The sequence below is a fragment of the Bolinopsis microptera genome, chromosome 11 (genome assembly GCF_026151205.1).
Source record: "Bolinopsis microptera isolate Bmic1 chromosome 11, MBARI_Bmic_1.0, whole genome shotgun sequence".
Taxonomy (NCBI): Eukaryota; Metazoa; Ctenophora; class Tentaculata; order Lobata; family Bolinopsidae; genus Bolinopsis; species Bolinopsis microptera.
This window is the reverse complement of record NC_087082.1, coordinates 4,685,541-4,709,927: the sequence shown is the minus strand read 5'-3', so window position 1 is coordinate 4,709,927 and position 24,387 is coordinate 4,685,541. Positions and strand designations below refer to the sequence as shown.

Sequence of the window (24,387 nt, the reverse complement as noted above, 5' to 3'; positions counted from 1 at the left end):
TAGGTTTCAACCGATGCCAGGAATCAGTATGATTTCATTTTTAATGGAGCCTGGATTCGGCTGCTCAGCTGTTCAGGGAGTTTCACTAACTATGGCGGGTACTTAGTGCAATCCTCTAATTGTCGATTTTATTTCCGAAATGTCTGAAAAGGTCTCTAAAACTAACTCGTCGAATTGTTCATTTCGGTAGTTGATGTCGAAAAATGACTTTCGTGAAAAATTTCAACGCTCAGTAACACCTAGCCTGTCCCTTCAAATAAAAATTTGACAACTAACACGCTGAATCACAAATTCAAACTGAGAGAATGCTTAAATAGTTAAATTAGTACCAATTTTTATTCTGAAGTTCGAGGCAACTCGAGCTCCCCAGTCCCCAGCCTGATACGTTACCTCATTAACTTCTAAATACATGTACATTTTCAGAGGTTTACTGAACATTTGACATTGTTTGCTCTTGTGCGGGCACAAAAAAGTTATTGCCATTAAAATAAACCAGTAAACACGCAATAGTTGATAAATCAAACTAGAAAATAGTATGTTACAGTAATATGGAGTAGTTACAGAGGTTAAGGTTAAACAACGAAATCAAAAGAATCAAAACTGTAAACTGAGTGTCTTCATGAGACCCTAGCTAGGCGGTACGTGACACGTGATCCATCACGTAACACATCACGTGATGCGTCACGTACCGTCTAGCTAGGGTATACGAGCACTATAACATTATGACGGTATAGAGTAATATAATATAACAATTAACGGATAAATTATTTGTGTCAATCATGACATCCAAAGAATCAATAGCGTTCAATTTTGTTTTTCTCTGATCGATGATGTTTTTCTGAATTATTATTCAAATGGAATTCACAAATTTAATTATCAGTTATATGAGAGTTATGTCACTAATTTGTTATAATTTAAAAAAAGGTTGTCTAATTTTCAATTAGTCGATCGGAGAAAAAGTATTAATTAAACTTAAAGCAGAAGTCACTGTATATCACGATCCTCTTGATAAGGTGTTATAGTTTTATGGATTCACAAGCTAAACGAAATTAAACCAATTTATATAACATACTATACAACAATTAACTGTACTGTACTGGAAAATGAAATAAATATAATTGCATCGTTTACTAATTATATTCCTCGCAAAAAGATTATCTTGACATAAGCTCCTCTTATTTTCTTATGTTAGTACACGTTCAACGATTAAGAGCACAGCTCAAATACGTTTTATATTCTAACCAACGTTATAACCTGTGATTAAGGTTTCTGACTAATTTATCACTTTAAATAGTAAATTTACTAAGCGATATTTTTCTAATTAACTTATTAAAGACTGATGTATTTAATGACATACTACATAGTCAGCCAAACAATATTAGTTTATATATATTCTATAAAACTAAGATGAAATCATTCCGTTCGCCCACTGACAGGAAAATTATTAAATAAGTAATAGTTTGAGTCGCATCACACAGGAATATTCCACATTTGATTATGAAGTCTAACAAAAAGTCTGAAAAGTAAAGGTTATATGTATCTCCAGAGACTTAATCGAAAAAAACTTTAACAGTCCATAATTTGAGTTCTGATAAACATACTCTTACTAATTTTTAACACTCTACACTCAAATACTAAAAGCACTTTTATCAAGGGTCGGGTTTTCTGTGCTGATTGTGTGCTGCGCCATAGTACGTTTTAGAGATATTAACACCTGCAGATAAAACACTTATCAGTTACATTGCACAATATTCAGCGGAGTTAGTCAGAGTTATTGTCAAAAAGGAGGTCATCATCTTTGAATCATGGAGGTGGACCACACCTTTCAATTAATGCAAATTGCAAAACCTGGCAGATAAAAGAAATATAATGGTGAGTCTATTTTGATAACAGTCTTATAATAAACCGAGAACTTAAAGTGTAAAGAGAACATAAAGTGTATGATGCGAAATAAATAGTTCATGCATTCATGCAATAAAGAACATTGACACGATAATTGTAGCGCAGATGGAATTGCCGATTTAAATTCGAAACATACAAGAATGCAAACAGCTCAGCTATGTCAGCAATTATTAAAATTCAAGCCAATTCTAGACATTTTAAAGTTTTCAATAAGATGACAAAATATAACAGCGAAGTTCAAGAAAAATCAATAACGAAAACAAGAGACACGCAGGTTTAAGTCGTAAATTTCAATCAATTCAGAGCGCTACTGGTAGGGCGGTAACTCTAAACACTCTAACTCTATCTGCTCTCCCATTTAATTAAACTGGGTGTAATATCCCATCATTATTTAATCATCTCTGAAATGCGAAAGCATCTTGTTTTGGAATTTGTAATCACTGATCTAAAGATCTAACAGTCACGAGAGTCCTAGACACGTAGCTTACAGTGTTTGATGATATTATTACATATTATAATCTATCACATATGATAGCCAAAGCTAAAGAAGCATTCATTTTTATTTTTCGTTCACAAGATTACACACTTTCAAAGTGTGTAATTTTATGAACAAGAAATTTAAATTAATGATTTTTTGGCAATGCTTCTTTGCGTGAATGACACTTTGATTCATGCAACAACAACAAATCCACATGCACAGTATCACACGATTACCCGGATAACTATGCTTCATCTTTCTGTCCCTGTGCTATTTTATGCAAATTTGTTCAGTTCCCCTGGACAAGTATTTGGATTTGGAACTACAGTGCTTCTTGCAGGATTGGTACCTGCGATACGATAAAATTGCCAAAATATAATAATTTTTGGCACACATACACACACAGCAAGAAGAACGCACAGCAAACTTGGCTTTATTTATAGCCAATCTCTTAACCTCAGCGGTGAATTAGTCTAGAAGCAACACTGTAGACGTTTGTCGCTCAGCACCTTCACTCGCCTTCACATTCACAGCATTCACATCAACTAGTAATAATACAATTGATAATTAAACAAAGTATACAATATACATTGCTATTTATTTTGGTTATTCTGCGAGAAGAACCCGTAAAACTTTCATTACGTTTATGGTTCTCAAAAAAGGTGGATTATCGATAAAAAAAGGCATGGGCCCTGAGGCTATTAGATCAATCATAAGTAAGTAATTAGGTATCTTATTGTTAGGAACGATTCAAGAATTTACTAGACTTCAAAATTAGGCCCTACCCTTAAACACATCTTTATAATAACTACCTATCAAATATGCAATGCAAATGACAGTGAATAACACTTAGTAATTATGATCTTTACACTCGATCAGATTTTATGACATACCTGAAGTTTCAGGATCTTCAAATTCAGATATGTGCTTCATGACTGGTTCAAGGAACCATTTGAAAAGAACCACAGCAAACACAGTGCCCAATAAACCTCCCGCCAATACATCCCACCAGTGGTGATGGTAGTCTGAAATTCAGATTAATAAGTTAACAATGAACTTATTATTGTATGTATGATAATAAAATTGGCAGGTGTTTATATATTGATACAAAGTACACTCAGCTTCAGTCATACTTTAAAGTTTAACACTTACCAACAAGGCGACTGACAGCAACCCAGGATGAAAAAGTAATGATACAAAATTGGAGGGACGCTTTGACTGTCAACCAAAGTGGACTCCACGCATTTGAAATATCGGTGGGTAAGTCCTGGATTATCAGGATGGACAAGATAGCCCCGAAGAATGCCTGAAATATGTTCTATTAGAAAATGTTAACAAAATTAGACTTCTTAAGAAATAAAAATTGTCTACCATTAACCATAGCATACTACTATTTGATCCCAGTTAAGGACCACAACTTTATTATTTCCAATTGACTTCAACTTCTTAAGTTGTTATTTTTGCAGAATTTCACTACCTATGAAAATTGAGTTACTCTAGATCAAGGTTTAGAATTCAAGGTGTAGCTTGGTATCTCGCCCTATTCCATATATTATATCAACAAGAGGCACACCTGGGAGCAATGACTTGAAGGGAATGAATGTCTGCCATCCATTGCTACCTCTCCAGTGCAAATAACAGCAGAAACTGTGCTATTAACACAGTCCCCTACCAGCACCATAGACTCATTCAATTTGCATAGAGCCAAAAAGCTTGGTCTTAACTCTCCCGCCATACATTTCAGAGCATTAGTGAGGATGAGTGTCAGCAGGTTTCCAAAGCAAGGTAAAGTATAAAGGAAACCGTCAGTAGGAGGGGAGGGGAGACGTGGCAAAATCAAGCAAAGCAGGGGTACCACCAAGCACATCAGCAAAAGTAACGGTCCACTTAGAGTTTCTGGCACAGATGGATAGTTCAATGAAGGATCATCCTTACAAAAGGGACGTATGTGTGTTGGAAACACACTGGTAAATTTCAAGAGAGTAGTGACAAAAAGTAGCAAACACAGCGTAATTCCAACTGTAGCTAGTTTGATGCGTCGATTACTAAGAGACATGATACCGAGCCTACTGCCTAACAAAAGAAACTTTTAAAATGTATTTTTAACCTCCTACAATATTATATCGAAGTGGTACTTTTTGTCCGAATTTCGAAATCATGGGTTGAGTAAACTGTCATCATCCAACATTTCAGGGAATACAAGTAAAATATTGGCAGACTATCTTTACTGTGTATTTATATTGTGTACAAAAATTGTACTGATACAATGCTTCACCAAAATAATGAAATCACCTCATTTTGAAAATGAGGTCACCTGAATTTGAAGGTACAATGTTATTTGCAATACTGTTATTTTTAAGGCGCACATCCACACTGATTTCCTGACTAATTTTATTGTATCCTAACTAAAGCTGTTTCTCGGGTGAACATATTAAGCAATTAGGTTTATTGTTTATTTACGTCATAATTATACCCAATATTATATTATATTATAATTTATAGTTTAGGGCCTAATCAATTATCATTTCATCTTAATAGATAATCACAAAAACCACGTTTTATATGATAAACTACAGCAGTACAGCAAGGATACTTATGCAAGAAAAAAACTTACGGTAGAAGAATGTCCTGAAGGAAATGACCACCTGAACTCTGGCTTTCCTTTGTGTGTGCAAATAATTTTAGATGTTTTCAAATCTACCCAAGATTCCTTTTTAATCCGCAAATCAGCCACAATGGTCTCATCTGGTTCGCAACCAGCAATAAAGTGAGGACGCAAACCACCTCTAAAGTGCTTAATGACATTCGTGAGAAGGTTAACAAGGATTCCTCCCATCAGAACAAGGTATACCGCAAGGAGAAATAGAGCTGTTTTATTTCTACCAATTTTTTTTCTATGGAGAAGAAGCCATAAGATCATCAGACCAACTGCTACAACAGAGTTCACTACCACGTTAACAACACCATCGATAGTGTCTGGCAGGACTGGGTAACTTATGGTTCTATCGTCCAGATCAAAGGGTAGCATGGTTGTTGAGAAGCTGCCACCATTCAGAAGCAGTGTGAGAAGAACAGCAAGAATGAGTAAAAGAACAGCAATTGCTCCAGAAATTAATTCTTTGCTTCTCTTTGACAAATCCATGTTCTAGGTAAATAATGAAGTATTAGTGCAGCCAAATAATGTAATGGTAGCACAGTAAAACTCTGATTTGCCATACCCTGATTTACCATAAAATAGTGATTTACTGGATACTTTCCCCCCAAAAAGTTAAGCCATTTTTCTGGAGTTAAAATGGTCCAGTATTTGGAAGTAAGTTGGTGTGAAAGATATTAAATTAAGGATTTTGTTAATGCAAGTTACTTAAACTAGAATCCCAAAAACAAATCAAATCAAATAATAATGGCACAAACATCATCACATGTACATATCAAGAATTTTTTTTTAAATCAATAAACTTTCAAATTGTTACACAAATACATCATTTTATTTCAAAGAAAATATCGCCAAATGACCTTACATGCCTTGACAAGTGACCGAGTGTAAACAAAATTAGGGACACCGAAACACCAGTTGACCAGTAAACTGATCATAGCAATTACATTATTATTAAATCTAAAATAGCTAATACGGTAATTTAATAAATTATTAACAGGCCCCTTAACGTGGGCAATAATATACGCTTTATAAATTATATAAACAAATTGCAGTCTATTTTTCCAATGTTGTTAAGTGTCTCTTTAGATCTGTTTTGGTGTTTTGTGGGAGTTCCCACATTTGTTGGTTGAGAATGCTCAACATAACATACATGATGCTTGACTGCTTTATTGACCCGGACAGGCACCGGGGGCAGACATCCCAACACCAGTGCGTTGGGACATAGTGTTGGTCTGCTTCAGGACGTGTTAGATCCTAGAGAAGCCGCCATCCCCTCTACTGCTTTAGCTCAGCGGCAGCATGAGCCCTGGTTTCCTGCCACATTGGTACCTCTGAAAACAGAAAAGTGGTGGATTTCGGGGTCCAGGATCCTCCCTCCTAGCAATTACATCGGGCCCTATATGCACCTATAAGTGAAGCGATGCTGCAACCAAGGCATGCTAGGTTTATTCAATTGAACTTATAAGGTTACAGCCTAAAATATAAATATGATAAATAACAATGTACCATAAATCATAATTATAAAACACACTTTATTGAACATATTTTATTAATTATACTTTTTATCAATTTATATTTATATAATATAGTTACATTAAAGATAACGAAAACTTTCAAATTATCAAAATATATGATATCGTGATCTATAACAAGAGATTATAATTACTGATTAAGGATTTGTAGCATTTGTATGGGGTTGTAAAGTACAAAAAGATAAATTTCTACAAAATTTTATAAATTAAACTAAATTTCTACTGCTAGGTACAAAGATCCAGTAAAAATGTTATTGATAAGTCAGAGATTTGGACTCGTCGACGGTCAATATTTGGAGCAAACATTTTGCAAGTACGTATAATAATAATAATAATAATAAATTAATGTAACTTTTATACAGCACCAAAAGGTTAAATAATTTAAATTTAACCCTTATGCTCAGCTGTAAATGATACTTAAATGACAGTAGAGATTGTGCATCTCGCCTTGAACGGGGGTGAAACTATCAAGAAAACAGAAGTTTATAACTGCAAATTAAATCCTGACTAGATAAGGCAGATACACCTAACAAGAAGATATCCAAGAAAAGTTGGCAGGTTTTCTTACAAAAGATTCGAAAACTGGATGATGACCACAAGATATCTCTGCATGAAACTCATCAGCCTATCAAAATAATATTCAAGATAATATAATAACTTAGATGAAATTCCCTAAGATTAGATTAGATTAGATTAAGAATAATGACATAAACATCATCACTAGTTTTAAACATTCTTTCTGATTTCCTCATTATCAGAACTGTGAACATTTCACAGCCTTCGTCATTAAAAAACAAACAAATTCTATAAATAACATAATTGTCATAATTTATTTACATATAAAAAAGTTTAAAAAGTTAAAAACCGTTAATTTAAAATAAATAAATAAAAACAAATTCATGAGATATTTATTCCCTTTCTCTTGGCAACACGAGGATTTTTATATAAATATTGGACTTGTTGCTTCTTCTTTTTTGATATAATTTACACCCTCTATTTTTGCTAAAACTATATTTGACACTTCCCAAAAGTTGCCTGTGTCTACTAAATTATTAGTCTTTTTAAATTCTTCTAGATTAATTTTAAAATCAATAACAGACACTGAATTTCTAACAAAAGATGGCAATTTATTCCAAAAGCTGATAACACGCTCTGATAAAAAATTATTAGACAAGGTTTTAATATTTCTATCAATATTGTTAGATTTAGTGCTAACAATTTTATCTCCCGATCTACTTAAATTGAAAATATCTTTTCCATACTCAACCAATCCATTTACAATTTTGTAGGCTTCAATCAAATCTCCTCTAACCCGTCTCTCTGCGAGTGTTGTAATCTGTAAGGCATCCAACCTTTCACTGTAAGGAAGTGTTCCAATATCATCAATAAGGCGTGTGAACCTTCTCTGGACATTTTCCAGTTCAATGATAGTAGCCCAATTCCCATGGCAGGCAGGTGGAGACCACAACTGAGCACAATACTCCAAGTGGGGTCTTATTATAGTTTTATAAACATTTCTCATAACATTAATTTCTCTTATAATGAGATTCCTTGTAACCCATGCAATCATACTGTTTGCTTTACTAATACAACTTTTAATATGTTTCGACCATTTCAAATCTGAAGAAGTTAAAACTCCAAGATCTTTCTCTGCTTCAATACATTCAAGTGTAACACCACTAAATACATATTCTTGAAGGGGATTTTCATTAAATGGAACATGCATTATTTTGCATTTGCTAGGATTAAACTTTAACAGCCACACATTTTGCCAGTTTTGCAAGCTTTCTAACATATTGAAAGTGCTTTCAGTGTCATTGGCATCCATAATAACTTTAAGATCATCTGCAAACAGTTTAGATATACCATTAATACAATCAGGCAAGTCATTGATAAAAATGACAAACAATAAAGGACCTAAAACAGACCCTTGTGGGACGCCTGATAAAACATCACGAAGGTAGGAATATGCTCCACCAACAAATGTCTTAAATCTTCTTCCAGATAAAAAGTCTTTCACAATATCTAAAGTGTTACCACTTATACCCAAATTTCTCATTTTTGTAAGTAGTCTATGATGTGGAACACTATCAAATGCTTTACAAAAATCTAAGTAAAACACATCTACGGGTGCACCATCTTCTAATAGTTCGATGATACATTCTACACTCTCTAATAGATTAGATAAACAAGATTTACCTTCTACAAATCCATGCTGGTTTGGATTTATTTTCTTACTAACAAAACTCATAATATGCCTCCTTACTAATTTTTCATATAATTTACATAAAATGCATGTAAGTGACACTGGCCTGTAATTTAGGGCATCTTTCCGACTACCCTTTTTATAAAGAGATGTAACATTTGCTGTCTTCCACTGTTCTGGAATTTTTCCACTTGAAGCACATGTTTGAAATAATTTAGTCACAGCAGAAACAAAACTTGAATTATGTTCAAGTTCTTTTAATAATTTAGGATGAATGCCATCTGGCCCTTTACTTTTACTAATATTAATTCTTTTCAGTTCTCTGCCAACATCATCCATTGTTATCTCAATATTTTCAATGTGTAACTCATCCGCAATAAAATAACATTCTCTGTTCAAAGGTCCATCTGGTTCTTTGACAAAAACTGAAGCAAAAGCATCAGCCAATACTTCGGCAGTTTCAAAATTACTTTTGGTCAAAGATCCGTCCGGTTTTTCCAGGGATGATACACAACTTTTTAACACTCTTTTCCCTCTTAAATATGCATAAAATGGCTTCGTATTATATTTCATACACTGTGTAATTTTTCTTTCATAATTAACTTTACACTTAAATGACTTACTATCAAACTGTCCTTGTTGGTTCAGTGCAACATTAAGATTTTCAGAAGAAGGATTATTATCAAAAATATACCAACATTTATCTGTCTTTTTCCTGCATCTTTTTAAGGATGAATTTGCCCAAGGCTCACATTTAAAGTTCTTTTCCGTCGGAACTATATCAGATACTAAGTTAAGCTTTGAGTGTAACTCACTCCACATATCTTCAGAAGTTAAAGTACCCTCACTAAAAGACCAGTCAATTTCAGCTGATCTGTGTAACAATTCTTTGCCAGAGACTTTTCCCCATAACTTTCTAGGCTCCTTTGCAGCCTCATCATCTTGCTTACTGTTACTAAGACTTAGATTTAATTCTACATTAAAACAAACATGATCGCTCTTCCCCAAGGGGGAGACAATCATTACTTCATTGACAATAGCTTCGTTTGTAGAGAGAACCTGATCTAGTGTACTCTCTTGAAGTTTACCGCTGACAACTCTACGTCTGGTAACTTCATCTGTGATATACCAAACCAAGCCATTGTCTTGTACACATTCCATAAAATTCTTTTCTATAATTAAACCCTTATTACTTGTTCCTAAAGGAGCATTAACAGTTCCACTAAGCCAAGATACATTTGGTAAATTTAAATCTCCAACTAGGATTGAATCAACATTAAAAACAGCTAGTTTTGCAATCATTTTGGTCATCGCATTGTTCTGCGCTTTAGAAAGAGACATTGATCTATAAATACATGCAATATTTACCCTACCAATGTTGCTATCGAATTCAACAGCAATCGAATCAGTGACCCTAAACCAATCTATAACAACTGGGTTCAAAGAGTCTTTAATATAAATAATACAGCCTCCACCACTACTAACAGAACTTTCTCCTACTTCTTCATTAACTGTAAAATCTCTATCTTTTCTAAATATTTTGAAACCAGGTATGCTAATTTCAGCATCAATAATTTCATTGTTAAAATGAGTTTCATTTATGCAAACAATGTCAGACTGGTACAGCGAAACAGCATTTCTCAATTCACAAAACTTATTATATAAACTATTACTGTTACTATAAAACAATTTAAGGTTTAGGCATTCTATAGCTTTGCTTTCTCTGCAAGTCGCTTTCTCCGTTCCTGTCTCACAAAAAATTGGACGTCTCTGTCAGCTCTGTTCAGATCCTGATTGATCCAATAAACTTCTTTCTTCGTTTTCTCAGAATCCACTTCTATCTTCCAACCTTTCCCATAGTTACTCCAATACAATGCAGCCTCTTTTGATTTTAGTTTTACAATCAGCGGTCTAGGTTGATGTTCCCTGCTTTCACCAGATTCAGTTAATTTACCTGCCCGAAAACAGGACACAATCACGTCTTCTTCCATGCCACAAATTTCATGTAAAAACTTGAGATCATTGCTTTGAGATCTGTTCTCTTTGATAGCCATTTCGGGAACGTGTCTAATGATCACATTACATTCTCTTTTGATCCGTTCGATCTTGTCAGCATCAATCTGTTGGACTGTTGCCTTCACTAATTGAGTTGGTGGCTTGTCACTAATAGTTGCCTGGAGGTCAACCTTCGCTGCATCAACGTAGCTCTTCACTTTTGAAGATGATTCATTGACTATATCTTTTTTGACAGCAGCCATTGCTGTTGGTAACTCGTTCTGCAGACTGTTTTTAACAGCATTGGTAATCGTTTCATTAATGGTTTCACTCAACTTGATCAGCATTGTTGTTGCATTGACAATGCAGTGTGGACACTTATATTGTTTGATCAAAAGCACCTGAGTCTCGTCAAGTCCTGTCAGTCCAACACAATCAAGATGACACCATTTGATGCAGCAATCACATCTGATCCATAGAGAATCTTCAATGTGTTCCTTGCAGAAACAATCTTCTTCAGGTTTAGTACTTTCTTCTTCAGCTTGTTCATTCGTCTCTACATGTTCTCTACTGGCTGGGGCACTATCAGTGTGCCCCGTTTGCCCGTCATCGTTTTCCATCCCTCAAATTATTTGTTATATAGTAGTGTTGAAAGTATTAAAACCCTAAAATTTTAAAATTTCTATAAAAATTATTATTACTATAGAACTCCAAATATACAAATAATCTGAATACTTTAATATACAATAAAAGATGATTAAAAACGTTTACTGCAGAACAGTGACTGATCATAAAAGTTATGTATGAAAATACAATATAGTCATACCAAACTATCTAGGCACCATACAAGTAGAGACAGTGAAATAAACAGAGTGGAAAAAGATGATCTAGTGCAATTCCACGGTAACGTCCCACTTGGTGAAAATGAAAAATGTTAAGATAGACACCTAATTTTGGTAAAATTTTTTCATTCGACTTTAAACCTTATAGGTCAACAAAAGTTTTTTGTTTCATATTGTGTTAACTTTGAACTTGTGATTTTTCTCATTCAAAGGAACACTACTCGGAAATGAAAAAAATCATTCAATTTTTCAAAGGGCCATAGTTTGGGTATACTGCAATATTTATCTTCGAAATTCCATACACTAAGGCATAGGCACAAAAATTAGAGCTATGCAAAGTTTCAAAACCGCTACTCAAAAGCTTTTTCTAAAAAATTTCAACAACCATGGTGTTGCATCCGTCACAAAGCAAAAAAAGTTTTTTCAGAGCCACAAAGTGCTATATACATTCAAAGTGCTATATATATTCAAAAAACCACTGTAACCTATCTCTTTTGAAAAATGGCATGCAACGTATGTCAAGAGATTACATCTTTTGTGCATGCAAAATAAATAATTTGATGATAATGTGTTGCAGACATAACTGTGTGGTCAGAGGTGACAACTATTTTGCAGCAGTCAGCAGCAGTTATATTAGCAGCAGTTTCTTTGCGCTTTGGTCCTCCTTGTGATTAGTGAATAAATTATTTACTTAAATCATATTGTGACCCCCATTGTCGTAATTTCACTATTTTTATTGTAGCGCTATGCACTACTGGGCCGCGCCGCGCATCAAATAATTCTTCTCGCAACTGCGGTAGATCGGCGAAATGCAACACTGGGCCGAGCTGCGAAGGTTTGACATCCAACATCGTAAATCAATTATTTTTATTGTATATTGCATGCTGTTTAAATTTGTTGTATGTTTATAACCTACCAATTAGCTAGACGCGCGCCAAGTCAGACTCGTTGACGGTCTTGAACAAATCAAGTGAAACAAATTTAAAATTTTATCCTTTATTTTACAATCATAATATAATAATATTTATAAGCCTCCGTTTTGAAAGTTTTAAATTTTAATACATTATATTCACATTTCTATTGAAAATTCAATTTTATGTGCAAGTCAATAACTGGCCGCCAAAGCCGCGCATTCTTGAAAACAGGATTAACTTGATTATAGTTGTACGACTATGTAAATTTAAAACTATCCGTGGTTTTTTCTTTAAAATAAATAAGTTATAATTTTACCTAAGTCCAAAGCCAGCTTTGAAAAATTTACTATTAAATCATAAAATATCGTCAACTTTAAATATTTACAATGCAACAATTCATTAATCTGTAAACACGCGTACTCCAGCCCCTAAACGCATAAATTGTTATGCGGCGCGGCTCAAGCCGCGCACGCACGTATTATTTAATACTGTCTGCTTTCTAATAAATATCGTGCCAATGTGTACGTCTAAATTGTAACCGTTCATGTTTTGTGTAAAGTGAATCCAATTGGGACTAGTGACAAGGATAAGGACCCAAGTGCCTGTACGGCTTTTTCGGACCCCTGTGGACCACTACTCTTGAAATCACTCTACAACATTGAACATCTATATCTTCTACGTCATTTGGCAATTATTGTCATCAATCTAACTTTCTAATTGATTGCCGAGGGGGAAGAGTAAACGCTTCACATTAAAATTCAATATACAAAATTCAAAACCATCAATACGGTATTAAATATTATGGACAAATCTATAGATCTATTTCGTAGTCATATATTCACATGATTTGCTTTGCAGACCGTTTTTAGCCAGAGAAGAGAGGAAGAAGAGGCGGGAAGAAGCAGAGAAGGAAAAGACAGAGAAAAAGGTGGAGAAGAAGTAAATAGCAGTGATACAGAATGTAGTCAGCCCATGAATATTTTTTATCTAATGCTAATGGACTATTTAATAAAATTGATGAACTAAAATGTATTCTATCAGTTTATAAATCCATTCATGTAATCTGCATTACAGAAACTCATTTTAATAGTGATATTTTAGATGCTGAAATTTTTATTGAAGGTTTTAGTATGTTTAGAAAAGACAGAGATTTTAAATTCGATAACTCCACTAGCAACATAAGTGGAGGTGGAGGTTCTATTATTTATATTAAAAACAGTTGCAATGCTTCATTAGTGAGCTCATTTTTAAAAGCACCAGACTCTTTAGCTATTAATGTCAATACCTCTGGTGGATTGATTAGTATTTGTTGTATTTATGGGTCTACCTCTTTGAATTTAAAACAGAATAATATGTTATTATCTTGCATCAAGAACATATCTAGTGAAAAGAATGTTTTTGAAACCATTATCATAGGAGATTTTAACCTACCTAATGTATCTTGGGAAACTGGTAGTGTAAATAGTGGTATTTCTAGTAAGAATCAGGTTTTAATGATTCAACAAAAGTATATTGATTTATTTAATGACAGTGGTTTGACGTGGTACTTTACTAACGAAACAACCAGAAGACGGCTTGTGAAAGATACTCTCCAGGAGAGTCTTCTTGATCAGGTTTTGTATACAAATGATGCTCTTGTCAACGGTTGTAAGATCGTTTCTCCGCTTGGCAAAAGTGATCATGTTGGGATACTAGTCGAACTGGTTGTTTCGCCCAATACTAACAAAAGTCCCAAACAAAAGATTTTAAATCCTATTTGGGGTAAGATTTCCTCAGAAGAGTTATTTTACTTTAGTATGAATAATATTGACTGGGATTATAGTTGTACAAATAATGTTCAAGATATGTGGGTTGATCTACATGGTAAATTGGAGTCTGTTGCTGCAGCTGTCCCAGCTGCTTCGGTTTATCTCGACAACAGACCTGTCAAGTTGCCATGGAGTACAACTTCACTTAAAAGAATGAGGAAGAACAAGGACAGAGCATGGGCTGAATTTGATATTAATCCTTCGGATATTAACTTTAGCTGTGCAAATAGCAAGCAGCGTATTTTTGAGGTGGCAGAAATTAAAGCGAAAGTAAATTATGAAAAGAAGATTACATCTAATTTAAAACAGAATTGTAAATCTTTTTACTCGTATTTGCGTAATAAACGTCAAGTTAAGTCAAGTGTTGTTTCTTTAGATAGAGGAGATGGTACACGCACAGATAGTTCATCTGAGTCAGCTGAGGTACTTGCTAGTGCCTTTAGTTCTGTGTTTGTGCGTGAACCACCTGGCCCTCTTCCCCAAAATGAGAGTTACAACAAAGAGGTTATTGATGATATGGAAATTAGCAGTTCTGATATCAAGAAGCAGCTTTTAAAGCTTAATGTTTTTAAGAGTTCTGGTCCGGATGGCGTTCATCCAAAGTTGTTGAAATCCTTAGCATACGATGAAAAGTTTGTTGAAGCTGTAACTAAATTATTTGTTAAGTGTTCAGAAACAGGAGTCCTGCCTGACATTTGGAAGACAGCATCTGTTGTAGCATTGTTCAAAAAGGGTGTTAAATCTGATCCCTTAAATTATAGACCTGTCTCATTAACTTGTATTTTGTGCAAAGTGTATGAAAAGTTGGTGAGGGCACATTTATTAACATTTTTAGAAGAACGAATTTCCAAGCATCAGCATGGATTTGTGAAGGGTAAATCTTGTCTATCTAATCTCTTAGAGACATTTGATAATATTCTTGATATTTTAGACGAAGGTGCTCCTGTCGATCTTTTGTATTTTGATTTTAGTAAAGCTTTTGACACAGTCCCCCACTTTAGACTTCTATCTAAATTGGAGGGGTTTGGGGTCAAGGGAAAAGTTTTGGATGTTATAAAAGACTTTCTGACAGACAGAACCATGAGGGTTTGTGTAGAAGGACAATGGTCTGAGGTGAAACACGTGTTATCTGGTGTTCCCGAGGGGTCAGTATTGGGTCCTTTGCTATTTATTCTTTATATAAACGATTTACCTGACAATGTTAAAAATAAGATTAAATTATTTGCTGATGATCTCAAGTTAGTTTGTAATGCAGCTAACCATAGAAGTGTATCTGATGATATTTTAGAACTCGAAATTTGGGAGTATTTGGCACTTAAACTTCAATCCTGCCAAGTGTAAAGTAGTCCATATTAATCTGAATAATAATCCTAACTCGAATTATATTGTAAATGGAGTAGAACTAGAAGTATCTGCACAGGAAAAAGATTTGGGGGTTATTACCCATAGCTCCTTGCTTTGGAATGAACAGATAAAAGCATGTATTTCTAAAGCAAATCGTATGATCTGCTGGATTGTAAGGAACTTAGTTATTAGAGAAAAGGTTGTAATGATAGCTATTTATAAAGCTTTGATAAGACCTCATCTTGAGTATTGTGTCCAATTGTGGAATCCAGTTGCGGCTCATGGAAGTTGGGGGACTGTTTTGGAGCTGGAGAGCGTCCAGAGGCAGTTTACCCGTCTTATTGATGAGGTGGGTACTCTTCCATACAGCTGCAGACTTGATATCCTCAATTTGACAACGCTGGCAGAGCGGCGAATACGTGGGGACCTTATCGAAGCTTTTAAAGTAACTAGTGGTTTGACTGAATATGGATCGGGTTTGTTCAGAATGAGCAGATCTGGTCTTAATCTAGTTTCAACCAATAGGTGTAATAAGAGTGTAACTAAAGTTAAGAATCTCCAGTCTTCTTTTCTTCCGGAGCGAGTCATTCCTTACTGGAACAAACTCCCTTCAGATGTCAAGAACTGCTCGACAGTTTTAAGCTTTAAAGTTAGATTGGAAGGATTTAAGAAAGAAATGATTTCTAAAAACAGTGTAAATGATTTTTATTTTTGGAATGTTTCGAATGAAGTTTTAGGGAAAATTGAAGGACCCAGTTATTTAAGCAATAAGGAGACACATAATGAATATCTTTGGTTTCATCCTTTTGTGGCAAAGAAGCGTTTCATAAATCTTTATTCCACTGGGAAGTATTAATGAATTATTTATAGATAATGTATTAGATTTTATTAATTAATAAAATTGAATTTGATAAATTATTAAAATGTTGATGGAAAAATATATTTATTTAAATTATTTTTTATTTAGTGCAATGATATTTTGTAGACACTTGTGATGATGTTATGTCATAATCTTTACTTACTTACTTACTTACTTACCATTATCTATTGAGCTCCAGGATATGCTATTCTTCCAGATTTGATTCTAGGATAGAAGTTATTACTGACATTTATTTTAACCACTACTATTGTTTGTAGCTTCACAAGTCCAGGTCCACCATGTCTGAAGATTCCCCTGCCCCTGAACATGAACATGAACATGAACCGAACTCTCGTCCTAGACGATCTGGTTCCGTCATCAAGATCTTATGTCCTTATTATGTTGCCGGCGCTGTTATAGGCAAAGGTAAAATGTACCTTTCAAATTAATTATCTAAACATAAGAGAAGGGTCACTGTCAATTCAGTTCAACAAATTTCACCAGTGCCAATTTAACATTATAATTGACTGAAAGATATTAGTGAAAATTTAAGATAGCAAGTTTTAAGAAGAGGACTTGACAACGTAATTTACACAGGAGGTGAGAATATAAAGGAGATCAAGGAGAGGAGTGATGCAGCAGTGGTAGTCTCCCAGAACAATGTCAGATTTCCAGGGACCAATGAACGAGTTATTTCTATCAGGGGTAGCATTGATGCCATCAAGATCTGTGTTAATATGATCCAGGAGAAAATCAGGTATGATTTGATTTTATATTTACTCTGACCAACATGTTTTGGGTGGTTGATCGTTTTTCATTTAGAATTAGAATTAGAATTTAATTTACACAGCAATACAATAAGAATAAAAATAATTTAAAGAAGCTTCAAACTGCTGTTTGAAGTCAGTCAGAAACTGTTAGAAGAATACCCTTCTAAGGACAAGAGAGGCATTTTTATCTCCCTTTGAATCAATCAAGCTAGATGAATTGTTGTAAATACTGAGATCAAACTATCAATTTACATTTTACAGGCTATCGTCAAACATGTTGCAAGGCGTCATCTTCAGTGACATAAGCCCTAAAAATTGTAAAAAGTTTGTAAAACCCAAAATTCCTTTAAAAATCTGAACACTCTTAAAACGGTTATAAAGTTAAAATTAAGATGTAAGGAGTAAGGGAAAGCCAAAAGGATTTATAGTGTTAATTCCCAAAGGTTTTAAAGTCTTGATTAGTTGAATATATTTATGTTCACGGACTTCCCTTCTAAGGACATAGAATCAAAACATATAGTATGTAATAAGTTATAAGTTAATGAATATGGTACAGTGAGATTTAACATTAAACTGTGGGCATGAAGGTAACCATTAAAGTAGTTACTAGTTAGTAGTACGAAAATCACATAGATAACCACTTTGACATTTGTTGTCATAAATATGTACATTTATATACAGAGAAGTATAGATCTAAGAGTGTAAAATGGCATCAGGTCAGACGTGGTAAGTTCATTTGAACGATTGTTGCTGAATTTAACCTCCTCACACCAGTATAACATTATATTAGACAATAATTTCTCTATTTTAGGACTGATCAACCCCCTGAGAACGTGAAAGGACCAAGGACGGAGAACGAGAAAAGAAAGCAGTGCTGTAAATTGGTTGTTTCTGATAATACCCTCGGACGTATCATCGGCAAAGCAGGTTTGTGCTCCATTTGAGTCTAAAAAATAAATACTTAGCTGATCCCACAATGGTATCATGTAGAAATTTGATGATAAATATAAAATGAATTTAATAAATTTTGAATAGATAGTTGTGGAATGTGCATAAGTTCCCTGGAATGTTATTTGTCAAATTACTTGACAGGTATCACTACCTACCATTTTATGGCGAGGCAGTGTTTAAATACCTTACATCTATTATCTGCATATTTGAAGTTTAATAATAATCTTTGAATATTCACATGTCAAGACTTGATTTAGTTGTTCTTTTTGATTGAAATAAATTTTCGTGCACATACAGAATGAATGGTTAATAATTTAATATATATGTAGACCAAGGTCTTATGTGCAAGATTGTATACACTTATGGGTATAAACACAGTGGCTAATGATATAATTCCATTCCAGTTTTGTTCAATAATTCAGAAAAAAAAGTAGTAATAATTTGATTAGGTTTTCATGAGTTATTTTATTGGGATCTGACTGAATTTCAACAATAGGTATTAGTTACTTCGTTGAATAAACATCGAATTATTGATTTCTTAGCTACGGGTATAATAAACTATAATTGCATACATTATCATCTACTATGGTACTAGGTACTATCATTTGATAGTACTAGGTACTATCATTTGACTTCTTTAGAACACTCATCGGGGTCCTTCAGGGTGATACACTCGCTCCTTTCCTCTTCATCATCGTCCTCGATTATGTCCTTAGGAACTGCATGACTCTTGACCATGGCCTTACCATCATCCCCAGGCAAAGTCGGAGAGTACCTGCGGTCAGAGTCACAGATCTTGACTTCGCTGACGACCGGGACCTGGCCTTGACTGCCGATAACATAGAGCAAGTCCAACTGCAACAACTGCTCTCGGATTTAGAGACTGCAGCAGCACATGTCGGACTTGCGATGAATGCTTCCAAGACCGAATACATGACCATCAACATTCCTGATGCTGCCCCCGTGAACTCAATATCCGGTTACCAGATCAAGCAGGTTGATGACTTCAAATACTTGGGCTCATATATTGCAGAGAGCAGGAAGGACTTCAACACCAGGAAAGGCATGGCTTGGTCAGCCTGTATCAAACTGCAGAAGGTATGACCTCTGGCATTTCTGACCAGCTGAAAGTCAAGTTCTTCAGAGCATGCATCGAACCTGTTCTGCTGTATTGCTCAGAAACCTGGACCTTGAACAAGCAGTTTGAGAAGCGTCTCGACGGGTGCTACACCAGGCTCCTAATGAAAGCCAGGAATCTTTCATGGAAGAAGCATCCAACCCTAAAGCAAATCTATGGTGACCTCCCTTCCATCTCCACCATCGTTGCACAGAGACGTGCCAGATTTGCTGGGCATTGCATGAGAGCTTCAGACCAGGTCATCTCTACCATCCTTCCTTGGCGGCTGCCACAGTTCAGGCGTGGGAGGAGACCACTCTCTTTTCTTGACACCGTAGCCAGGGACACAGGGTTGCGGGTAGAAGATCTCCGAACAGTTATGTGCGACAGAACCATCTGGAGACGTAGAGTGGAGGAGATTTCGATTGAGCATCGCCCAAAGTAAAAGTAAAGTAATTTGACTAAGAGGCTGAATTAGTACTGATGTTCGTGGAATGATTAGTATGATGCTCTGGATTCTTGATGCTCCGGCTACTGAAGCTTCTATGCAGCTTGAAATAGATACCCTAGTTAGACCATTCCCCGACCATTCCGTGCTTTACAGCTCAGAACCAGTCATATTATCACAAGATTGACATCTCTCCTGTTCTACAACATTCGATAATGTTTCACTGTAGATAGGTAATCGAATAAAGATTCCAGGCATGAACACATGTTAATATAATGACGTATTCGTTATTGTGCATCCCCTCCCAACTGAATATTTTCTTTATCTTGCGTTTCAATCTCAGTAGGCTATGAAATAGTGTGCCATACTCCGTGTTGAGGTTGTAAGAAATCATGCAAATATTTATGACACAAAATTCAGTTTTAGACTGCCTAGTTCCTTACGTGCAGTACTGCAGTTAATAAGATTAATGAATAAGCTAACATTTTAACATTTAATATAATGTAATTCATGCGACGATCGTAATTTATAGAAGGATATATAAAAAGAGAAAAATCCTCTGTTGAATTTAAAAGAGCTGAATCCCTGCAGGAGATGATTAGCAAAGCTTGAAATCCTTGGCTCTAAATATGAATTCAAAATGGGCAACAATAGCTTTTTGGCACACCTTGCAAGCGAGATTTGTAATTTTAATTCTCAACTCAGCTGCAATTTTGTTTATTATCGGTATAATCAATGGCATAAATTTTGGTTTCGCTACTCGTGACCTTGTTGGCAGCTGGCCAAAAATCCCACATCGTGTTTCAGCGGTAATAATGGGATTATTCCTTATCACTTGCTATGAAAGACCATAAAATATGGATGTATGCCAGACTCATGTTAGCCTTAACTCTTTACCTTGACCAGTATTGAGCCCTTATCAGAACCCCAACAAGCTGATATTGTAACACAAAGATACACGTGGCATCTCTTATCATAACTGACTCAAATATTTACCGATAAAATGCTGTATAAAATTTTACTTTATTTATTTATTATCTCTCGCGGAATTCGCAGCTCTCAAATCCCAGACGTTGATAAACCCGTAACTCTGTAATGGAACAGAACTAATGGCTAATTCTATCATGTCTAGTAATACTATGAAGAGACGCCGCGTTTTACGGTTGAAGAGACGTTTAATTTTACGTTCATTAACTCTCATTACTTATTAGTATCGTCACGTACTTACATGATCGTTTTGAATATGATAATTAAAACCCTGCTAGCAGAGTAAAAAAAACTGAGAGAGATCAGACGTAAAGCGAGGATGTGGTGAGAGTTAATACTCACCGGAGACGTTGCTTCTCATGTCAGATCGTATTAGTTGTAGTACATCAGATAGACTACTCGTTTGTAATTCAACATGAAATAGTATATGAGCTTTGTGTGTTATTTTCTCTGTAGAACTCTAGAAAAGCTCTCTGCGCTTATTTTGGATATACAGCGCAATATTGCACTTAGCTTACTTTGCTTGGTGACCTTACTAAGCTTGGTGACCTTACTCAACTTGGTGACCTTACTAAGCTTGGTGACCTTTCATCTTACTTAACTTGGTGACCTACTCTTAAGACATGTTTGTATAAATGACGAGTCGAGATTGTGCTTAAAAAGAGAGAATTAGAATTAGAATTAGAATCAAATTTACACAGCAATACAATAAGAATAAAAAATAATTTAAGAAGCTTCAATCTGCTGTGCAGGACATTCAAGTCAGTCGAAAACTGTTAGCAGAACACCCTTCTAGGGACATAAGGATATAGCATGTAAATTGTAAAACATAATAAGTAATAAATTAATGAGTGATAAAATAAGATATCATTTAGCAGTGAACTGTGGGCATGAAGGTAACAATTAATGTTGAAAATTACATAGATGCCCACTTTGGAATTTCGTTGGTAATATTATTTACAGTTATACACAGAGAAGTATAGAACAATAATAGAATGGCAGAAGGTTGCTTAGAAGAACACAATATAATTGTTATTATTATATACATTATAATACAATATGTAGCTATGCAGCGGCTTAACAAGCTATACTAAGATAATATGGGAATACACACACAAGTTATGTACTTTAACTAAGCGTATCTGTAACAAGATACTCTACTACAAGTAACAAATGCAGGGTGTTTCAAATAAAATGTGATTATTTAAAAAAAGAACAAACATTTTAATGAAGGTGGAGTTGCTATACCACATAGTGTCAATATGTTATTTATGTATGGAATTTGTGCATACCAAGTTTGTACTGAAAATCGAGACAGACAGAATTTTGAGATAGTCCTTTAAAAAGTTTTGATTAGATTTTGAAAATCTTAGACCTCGGCCAAAAATAATGTCAATATCAGTAATCAGACTACAATATGCCATTTCTGAGAATGGTGGCTTTTTTTTTTTTGTTGCGGCACCCACTGACTACCGTCCGCGTCACAAGGTATGAGGTAGCGACCCTCCATACGGAGTATCCTACTGGGGAATGGTGGCTATTTCGAGCAAATACTTAGTAATTAATCATACTTATATTCAATACTCATAACTATAAATTCTATCGTATTTTCGATAAAATTCAGTTGAACATAATCGTGAAGTATGATTTTGTCTAAAATTATGAATGTGGAAAATAGTCACACTTTCTACGGAACACCCCGCATATGTGTAAAATTTTTCGCCTGTAACTAGCCAATTAATAAATGTAACACCGCAATTCTGCAGGAAAGACGGTACAAGAGATGAAGAGTAAGCACAATGTTGAGATCAACACGACGCGTCGCTCAGAAACTCCCTTTGGCTTGGACGAGCGTGCGATATCTATCGAGGGTGAAGAGGACTGTGTGGACGAGTGCACTGAGGAGATCATCAAGATTGTGTGCGAGGATACTTATGCCAGCATGCGATTTGTCACCGACTACGATATGTTCTTCATGGATCGGAGGGGCCCTGCATTCTATGGTGGTTATAATATGGGTCGTGGACGAGGAGGGTATAACGGTGGTGGTGGTGGAGGTGGTATGCGTGGTGGATATGGCGGTGGCTATGGTGGACCTCGTGGTGGTGGTGGTGGTGGTGGTTATGATATGTATCCTCCATTCATGCGAGGTGGATACCGCGGAGGCCGAGGACGGGGAAACTACAACAACTACCGTGACAACAATAACGGACGGCGAGATGATAGGCGTGAGGAGCGAGGCCCCCGTAGAGATTCAAGATCTTAAATGAACTGATAAGTTCTAGTAGTTTATTATATATGCCACACCTTACATCGTGGCACTAGACTGTCATTTTATCATATTTTTAACCGGTTACAATATATCGTTATTTTAAACAGCCTTCAAGTGTATTCAATTAAACCTCTATTTGATTTTTACAGCTTTTATAGTTCGATAACTAACTTTTAAGTTATTGCTAATTAGACTTTTTCTAGGGGAAAATTTTCTTAAATGTCGTGTATGATTGTGTCAGTTTTGACTTTTTGTAAGCCAGAACATTTTTATCGATTATAATCACTGCATTTGTAGAATTTATAGCTTGGAATATAGTAAACGTTCCTTTGGGTTCACTGGGTTGGTAAAATTAATCTTTTCTGATACTATCTTGATCCTTCTTAATTAAATGCAAGATGTTGATTTGAGCTCAATTTGATCCCGACTGTGATTAGAAATCAAATTTTTAGTGCAATGTTGAATTTTGTCACAACATTTCTGCTCTTCGAAAAATGGACCATCTTTAAAAATTCCTTTTTTTAATAGAAAACGTTTAGTACGCAGTTGAGATGTTAAACTTCCCAATTGAAAGCGGCCTTAGCCTTACAGATTGAGCTCATGTCATAGCGTTAGCAAGCTTAAATCATTGTTCAGTTTCGCAAGTCAAGATAAGAAACTGAGATTTGAGATTTCTTGTCAAACTTTTAGTTATATATGAGTTAATAAATTATTTTAAATGTACCTCTGAATATGCGTTGCAGGTTTAATATATAGATCCGTTATAATTTAAGTCTTTCTTGACGCCAGTTAAATAGTTAGCTAACGATTACGTTTCAAGGTATTAGTTTTAAAATTTAAGTTTATTTAAGTATTTGATTTTTATGGTGGTGGCCTCGCATTACAACTGAATGAATACACATATATCGCCTGGTTAAATGGTAGCGTAGTGACGAAATATTTTATTTTTATTTGTTAGTAATGCGTATTTATTAGTCAAATCTGATCTTTTTAACATCGGACCCGTTTTTATACGTGACGTCGACAAATATTGACCACAGTTAGAATTAAGTCATCAACAGACATAGATAATATGTGCGAGGTGAGCTGGCTGCATGTCATAACTGCCAATAGTCTGATTGAAATAGTTCCAAGAAGTAGTCTAAGATATACCCTTCTTTCTAGCCATGGATACGAAGCTAATAGACTCCATTATTTAAAAAGCAAATCCTACAATACAGTTAAGAAAATGACACGGTTTGTACCTATCCGATAGCAGTGGTCATGTTTAGCATCTTTGATAAGATTCATGTTGATGATGGTTTAA

General features: G+C 35.0%; 2 protein-coding genes across 6 annotated transcripts in view; one reads left to right on the top strand and one right to left on the bottom strand.

Annotated features, from left to right (window-relative positions):
• Positions 1-24,038, top strand: part of LOC134822983 (RNA-binding protein Nova-2-like) — a 68,980-nt gene extending 44,942 nt beyond the window's left edge. The window contains exons 2-5 of the mRNA XM_063834285.1: positions 16,815-16,962; positions 17,134-17,293; positions 18,118-18,233; positions 22,576-24,038. Coding sequence (XP_063690355.1) covers positions 16,836-16,962; positions 17,134-17,293; positions 18,118-18,233; positions 22,576-23,075 — 903 coding nt within the window. The 5' untranslated portion in view covers positions 16,815-16,835 and the 3' untranslated portion in view covers positions 23,076-24,038. The remainder of the gene's footprint in view (positions 1-16,814; positions 16,963-17,133; positions 17,294-18,117; positions 18,234-22,575) is intronic.
• On the bottom strand, positions 513-5,613 carry LOC134823330 (putative phosphatidate phosphatase). 5 transcript variants are annotated; one of them, XR_010161275.1, is made up of 6 exons: positions 4,995-5,613; positions 3,533-3,686; positions 3,274-3,405; positions 2,837-2,925; positions 2,617-2,729; positions 513-1,714 (listed from the first exon to the last, which is right to left on the bottom strand). XR_010161275.1 is itself a non-coding variant. In XM_063834757.1 (5 exons), exons 1-4 carry the CDS (start codon positions 5,520-5,522, stop codon positions 2,849-2,851), a joined length of 891 nt encoding a protein of 296 aa, XP_063690827.1. In that variant the 5' UTR covers positions 5,523-5,613; the 3' UTR covers positions 513-1,714; positions 2,837-2,848. The 5 variants fall into 5 exon arrangements, 4 of the variants coding, with proteins under 4 accessions (XP_063690827.1, XP_063690828.1, XP_063690830.1 ...); XM_063834757.1 differs by lacking the exon at positions 2,617-2,729; XM_063834758.1 differs by lacking the exon at positions 2,837-2,925.
• Positions 24,039-24,387: the final 349 nt, after the last annotated feature.

Excerpts from the sequence above, each read along its gene's own strand:
- LOC134823330 (XM_063834757.1), bottom strand. The coding sequence starts at position 5,522 with ATGGATTTGTCAAAGAGAAGCAAAGAATTAATTTCTGGAGCAATTGCT. Across the intron at positions 3,406-3,532 it reads TGCTGTCAGTCGCCTTGTTG|ACTACCATCACCACTGGTGG; the intron begins GTAAGTGTTAAA and ends TCTGAATTTCAG. Across the intron at positions 2,926-3,273 it reads TGAAGATCCTGAAACTTCAG|TTGATGTGAATGCTGTGAAT; the intron begins GTATGTCATAAA and ends TATTATTACTAG.